This window comes from Myotis davidii, unplaced genomic scaffold (genome assembly GCF_000327345.1).
Source record: "Myotis davidii unplaced genomic scaffold, ASM32734v1 scaffold225, whole genome shotgun sequence".
In the NCBI taxonomy this organism is placed as follows: Eukaryota; Metazoa; Chordata; class Mammalia; order Chiroptera; family Vespertilionidae; genus Myotis; species Myotis davidii.
In genome coordinates, this window is record NW_006296222.1 from 2,949,426 (window position 1) to 2,956,648 (window position 7,223).

Sequence of the window (7,223 nt, forward strand, 5' to 3'; positions counted from 1 at the left end):
ATATCTCTGGATGCAGGACCCTGGAGAAAATCAAGCAAACAAGTGTGGAGCAAACCAAGCCATCTTCTTCGTTAATTTGGAGCAAGTCTCCATATGAGTTACTTTTCAACAGAATGGCCAAAGTAAGTGTTATGTTTAGGGGGTAGGTCTGTAGGAGAATCCTGGTTTAACTTCAAAGACTTTGATCAATCCACACTGAAGTGTACAACAGTGATAATTATTCAATGGTACTATGTTAAGATCATAGTTATTGGTGAATAGTGCTTAAGCATCCTCTTGATGAATGTGTTGTATTTTTCTTTCTTTCCTCTTTTTAAAAAATATTTTATTGATTTTTTACAGAGAGAAAGGGAGTGGGCTAGAGAGTTAGAAACATGGATCAGCTGCCTCCTGCACACCCCCTACTAGGGATGTACCTGCAACCAAGGTACATGCCCTTGACTGGAATCAAACCTGGGACCCTTCAGTCGCAGGCCAATGCTCTATCTACCGAGTCAAACCAGTTAGGGCTCCTCTTTTTTTTTTTTTTTTTTTTGTAAATAATTATGAGATTGACCACTTATCCACCTCTAGGATGATTTTAGCTGTCATTCCTTCAATGGGGTTGGGGTTGTTGTCATCCACAAAGCTTCTTTGATGTTAAGTGTGCAGTCCTGGTAATGAGTAAGAGATTTGTTGCTTGTCTTTTTTTTTTCCTCTTGATACATGAATCATTTAAAAAAATTTTACTTTTCAATTACAGTTGACATTCAATATTATTTTATATTAGTTTCAGGTATACAGCATAGTGGTTAGATAATTATATAATTTACAAAGTGATCTCCCAATAATTCTCATACTCACCTGGTACTATACATAGCTATTACAATATTATTGACTATATTCCCTATGTTGTACTTTATATCCTCTATTGCAGTGGTTCTCAACATTCTGGCCCTTTAAATATAGTTTCTCATGTTGTGACCCCAACCATAAAATTATTTTCCTTGCTACTGTTATGAATCGTTAATGTAAATATCTGATATGCAGGATGGTCTTAGGCGACCTGTGTGAAAGGGTCGTTTGACCGCCAAAGGGGTCGCGACCCACAGGTCGACCCTTTAATACAGTTCTATTCACTATTTGTGTGCAGGAATCATTAATTAACCTTAATTTTGACCTTATCAGGACCTTGGGGAATCTATCTAGAACAGTGGTTCTCAACCTTGGCTGCACATTAGAATCACCTGGGAATCTTTTTAAAATCCTGATTTCTGGGCCTCATCCTCCGGAAATTCTGTTTCTTTGTTACTAATGTTGTGGCTCCACCCCATAACAAAGAAACAGAATTTCTGGAGGATGAGGCCCAGAAATCAGGATTTTAAAAAGATTCCCAGGTGATTCTAATGTGCAGCCAAGGTTGAGAACCACTGTTCTAGAAGCAGAGAGGCTTCCAAAGTGTCAAAGCAGGAGACTCTTTATCACATATGTCTGGACACAACTTGTTTACATACATTTATAAATTTGTAACCAGGGAAATGAGCAGCTTTTACATATAAAAGACTCTTTTACCTTGATGCCTTGTATGTTGTATAAAACAAAGAGGTGAACAGCTTTCTTTCTTGGATACTTGAGATTTAAAAAGGTACAAGAAATATCAGACTAAAAAGTAACATAATAGATAAGGTATGGTTATTGTTTATAATGAAAAATTCCCATACTTCTTTGTACATCTACACAATACTTAATATTCCTGCGCACCATAAATTATTAGCATTTTACATCATAAAGTTGTTATGCATTGTTTGTGTTGGTCAGCTTCCAGCAGCTGAAGAGAAAACCAATCCTTCTCTGAGGTGTTTATTTAATGGAAATTGGCAATTTGATTTTCATTTCAGTAATTTAATTTCTAAAGGTAAGAGCATAATAGAAAATCCAGTTTTCTCTTCTGAATATTGTATCTGTGGCGTGGTAGGTAAAAAAATTATAGTACGGACAAAAAGAATGTAGACAGAAATAGGAAGTACATTGAATAATTACTCAGATAAAATAAGAAACTTGGCAAGTGACTTATGTGACATGCAGAGCAGCTTGGCAAATGTGGTCGATGAGTGAAGAGGAAACTGGTTGTCGGGTTACGTCAGGAAAGGGATCCTGCAGGAGACTGTGGGAGCAGAGCTGCTTGTTAAATAAGCAGAGTATTAAAAACATTGGGAAATAATGGGTGCCATGGTTAGAAGGAAGCTGGAAGCGGATTTTGCTAGTTCATTCACCTGTAGACACAATGAGCACCTATGACTGTGCCTAGGCCGTGGAGGCAAACACACAAGTCAGGCTGGTCTCTGTCTCTAAGTGGGATGGGATGGATAGAAGATTCTGGATCTTGGGAGCTCTGAACATGGAGCAGAGAGGTAACAATTGAAACCATGAGTCACAATATGAAGATGGAGGAGAACAAAAGGCCAAGTGTGGGCCCCGAGGAAGCCCCATAGACAGGTCAACGAGTGTTAAGTCTTATTAGATGAATAGAACTTATAGGGCAGTGGTTCTCAACCTTCCTAATGCCTCGACCCTTTAATACAGTTCCTCATGTTGTGGTGACCACCAACCATAAAATCATTTTCATTGCTACTTCATAACTGTAATTTTGCTGCTGTTATGAGTCATAATGTAAAGATCTGATATGCAGGATGTATTTTCATTGTTACAAATTGAACATAATTAAAGCATAGTGATTAATCACAAAAACAATATGTAATTATATATGTGTTTTCCCATGGTCTTAGGCGACCCTTGTGAAAGGGTCATTTGACCCCCAAAGGGGTTGCGACCCACAGGTTGAGAACCACTCTTATAGAGTAAAAGTTGAGTCAAAGAGTGAATGAGAAGTGAGAAAGTTGAGATGTTTGGATGATAAACTGATGGGGAAAGTGAATTCAAGTGAGAATTTCTGTTTTGTTTTGTTTTGTTTTCCAAGAGGAGAGAATTGTGCAAAGGGGGAAATTCAAGAAGAGAAAGAGGGCCCTAAAGAACAGGAGAGAGAGTAAGATTGCCTGGTGGAGCATAGAAACAGGGTCTAGGAAGAAAACACACCCAATATAAAGTTGGTTTTGGGAGGAGGTAAGACAGCTTAGGTAGGATCATGTAGACATAAAAGTGGTTGTAGTTAAAGGATGGTGGTGCAGGAATTTGAAGTAATAGCTTTGGAGATAGAATGAAGTTGGGAAAGAAGCAGGAGGAGCTACAAGAAGCAAGATTTCCTAAGGCAGAGGATCACAGCTCTGGTTCTGATCCACTGAATGATGGACATCGCAGGAGGGTGGATAATGTAATCACGGTGAATGATGGGAGGGTGGTCTTACCCAGTGATGGAGAGGAGTTATCTCCAGGGGAGGATGTTGGCACAGTCCGGGCAAGAAATAACTGGTTAGTAACTGAAGGTCAAGCAGAAGGAATCATTTTAGAAAATAAGAATATCAGAATAGCAAGATTTGCCTGCTGACCAATATAGTTGTCACTAGTCATGTGTGGCTTCTAGCACTTGAAATGTGGCGAATCTGAACTGTACTGATAGGCTATGATGTAAATTACACAACAGATTATAAAGAAACAAAAAATATTTCAGTAATACATTTTATATTGATTACAAGTTAAAAATTATAATATTTGAGATATTTGGGGTTAAACAAAATTTATTATTAAAATTAATTTCACCTTTTCCTTTTTCATTTTTAAACATGGCTTCTAGAAAATGTTCAATTACATATATGGCCTATATTATATTTTTGTTGGGCAGAGTGGCTGGAAGGTCAGTAAGACTGGGGTGGCCACTGGGATACAGAGTATTGGTACAGGGTAGAGTTGTAGAAAAACAATGATAAACCCTTTGCACCACATTTAATTTGAGTTGGTAATTAGAAAAGTAGGCAGTGATACTTGTCAATGAAGTGTTGCTCCGCTGGTTCAAGCAGCAGGCTCAGAATGCATTTGGTTGTACCTGTCTGCTGTGGTAAATATCTACCCTCTTAAGTGGTGCAAGTAGAACAGGTTGTGGGTTGGTTAATGGAAAAAAACAGTGAAAGAAGAGAATTATAAAAGCATGAAGTATTGCCCAGCTAGTGTGGTTCAGTGGTTGAGCATCCACCTATGAATCAGGAGGTCACAGTTTGATTCCCTGTGAGGGCACAGGCCCGGGTTGTGGGTTCAATCCCCAGTAGGGGGAGTGCAAGAGGCAGCCAATTAATGATTCCCTTTTATCATTGATGTTTCTATCTCTCCCTCTCTGAAGTCAATAAAAATATATTTGAAAAAAACATAACATGTCCAAGCACAATTTAATAATTTCTTTTAACTTAAAACATAAGCAAATACCCATACATTGGTTGGTTGCTGGTTGTAGCAACATGGCCTTTTTTAAAAAATCATAATGCATTTTCTATCATTATCAATTTTAGTTTCTTCAAATTAGAGAGTCAGGTTTTTTTTTTTTTAAATATACTTTTAATTCAGAGAGGAAGATAGAGGGAGAGAGAAGTAGAAACATCAATGATGAGAGAGAATCATTGATTGGCTGCCTCTTGCATGCCTCCTACTGGGGATTGAGCCCTTAACCCCAGCATGTGTCCTGACAGGAAATCAAACTGTGACCTCCTGGTTCATATGTTGATGCTCAACCACTGAGCCAGACTGGCTGGGCAAAGGGACAGGTTTTTTAACCAATCTAAGAACAGAATCTTGGGAGACTTTTATGAGTTTTTCTCAGCCCTTCACTGTTTTCTCATCTGTACCTAATTCGATTTTAAAAATTAAAGTGTTTCCAAAAGCATTCAACTTTTTTTCTACCCTTGTATTTGTCCGCTTATCTAATTTTTCACTACACAAGTACAAGTAAAAGTGGTATGAACATTTTGGTGACATGCCCGACTGACTCTTGGTATGTATACAATGCAGTGATGAGAGAAATGAGAGAGCAGCCCCAGCCCTGGTCAGGTCCATGGGCAATCGTCAGTGCACTTCAGAGTGTGAACAGAGGTTGTCGATGGAGGTTGGCTAAGAGAATTTCTTCAATGCTAACAAGGAAGGACAGGTGTTTGGAGTTCAGAAGGCAGGAGGAAGGATTCTGAAGCAGCAATGCCTGGATGGGCACTGCAGTGGCCAGTATGAGGGTACAGTGACTGGGGAGTTGGTCCCAACAAGAAGTGAAAGGACACAGAAGGCGTCCATCTATTGACCGCTCACTTCTCTGGTGCCCACCCCCCGCAGGCACAGTTTCATGGAATGCTCAGCGTCCCTCATTTTCAGATGAAGTTATTGAGCAATCTCTGAAAACAATAGAGTTTGGATTAGAACATTGTTCTGTCAAAGTTGAGATTTGAAAGGAAACAGAAAACACACCCTTTGTTTAAAGAGACAGCTAAAGGGCAACACAGGACTTCAATAAATAGTAGGTTGTTTACGTGTATAGTTACTAGTTGATACGCCCCACGGAGCCACAAACGAGTGTGGTGACCTTAAACAGCTAACATGAAAATCTTAGCTTTCTAATTTCTGAAGTTATTGGTTTTTAGCTACTTTGTTTGCTTTTTGTAGGTTTCCAAGGTTGCTCTTTTGGGCTTGATTTTAGAAGCATAATTATAACTCTGGTTCAAACTTCTGGACCATGTAATCAAATACAGGCTAGTCATGGTGGAAAACACACAGTTCTTAGCTCTGCCTACATTGACAAGGAGCATGGCTGGATCCAAATTCAACTGAGTGGCATGTCTTTACAGTGGCAGCTTTCCCCAAAATACCCCCAAAGAAGATCCATGCAGTTGTGGGAAATGGAGACAGTCAGTGTGGTTGGGAGCCAGCCCCTATAGCAGCATTTTTAAAAAGAAATCCAATGAAAGAATTTAAATATCTGGATCCTATGCCCGGAGAAAGTGTGTTTTGTGTGTGTGTGTGTGTGTGTGTGTGTGTGTGTTTTCTGCCTGGTGGAACTACCAATGGGTTGTTTATTTATTTAGATTTGTGCTGTCCTTGAATCCAAGGGGCACCTCATCAAAATAATACCTGCTCCAGGGTTGCTCCAGGAGTGTCAATCCCCTCTAAAAGCTGGGTATTAAAGCTGTGAATGAATTTATATTTTTATAGTAACTTTGAGAGGGGAATGGAGATATTATCTCTCATGATCAGAGTTTTCTTTCTATAATAGGATTTAATCTCTTTCTTTTTTTCTTGGAAGAAGGTTTTCCAGCCCTAATCAAGCCTTCAGCTGACTATAGTCCAGGCCAACATCTTGGTTACAACCTGGTAAGAGACTCTGAGCCAGAACCACCCAGCTAAGCTGTTCCTGAAAGACTTAATCTCTTTTTAAAAAAATATACTTTATTGATTTTTTACAGAGAGGAAGGGAGAGGGACAAAGAGTCAGAAACATGGGATGAGAGAGAAACATTGATCAGCTGCCTCCTGCACACCCCCTACTGGGGTTGTGCCTGCAACTGAGGTACATGCCCTTGCCGGAATTGAACCTGGGACCCTTCAGTCCGCAGCCCGACGCTCTATCCACTGAGCCACATCGGTCAGGGCGAAAAGACTATCTTAATACCACACTAAATCCTTTGTCTAGCCCACCCCCAAACTTGTACTTTATATACTAATATATACATATATGTGTGTGTGTGTATATGAAGAATACAGGAATGTGCATAAGAACAATGAACAACAGTATCTGCAAACTGATAGAATGATTTTTTTAAAAAAAATTCTGTTAACCCTCAAAGTTAAAGTGTTCAGTTTGCCAGCCAGGTCCTATAATAAATGCAAATCCATCCCTTGGGTTTGTGTTTGAACTCTCAATACAGTTATTAACGATGCATCATGATGTGAAGGCCAATGGTTGTTAATATTTCCCTTTTGTTTCTTTTCTTTTTTCTGGAATATTCTCTACTTCTTGATGCATCAAGATGGAAACCCAGGTCGGCTTGGACTAGATGTCACCTCAGAAGGCTCCGCTCACAACCCAAGAGTGTTTCTTCCAGGCACCAGGTCTTGGATTTCTCAGTGATAGCCCTGTTCCCAAACCCAGCCCTCAGCTGTCATCCCACCTGGGCCGTCCCCGGAGCCATCTGGCTTCTGACGTGGGTCTGAGCCCACAGATAACGCAGGCGGCCGCGCAGATCAGCATCACTGGGCGGGAGGCCCCTCCTGCAGTGGTTTCTCCTGCGGCGCCCCCGGCTCGGCGGCGGGTAGTGCAGCCCG

At 40.2% G+C, this 7,223-nt stretch overlaps 1 protein-coding gene across 1 annotated transcript in view; it reads left to right on the forward strand.

Moving 5' to 3' along the window:
- The first annotated feature begins 6,955 nt into the window (after positions 1–6,955).
- The window catches only part of CPE (carboxypeptidase E), an 88,061-nt gene continuing 87,793 nt past the window's right edge, over positions 6,956–7,223 (forward strand). The window contains 1 exon segment of the mRNA XM_006771082.1: positions 6,956–7,210. Within this exon segment, the coding sequence (XP_006771145.1) occupies positions 6,956–7,210 (255 nt within the window).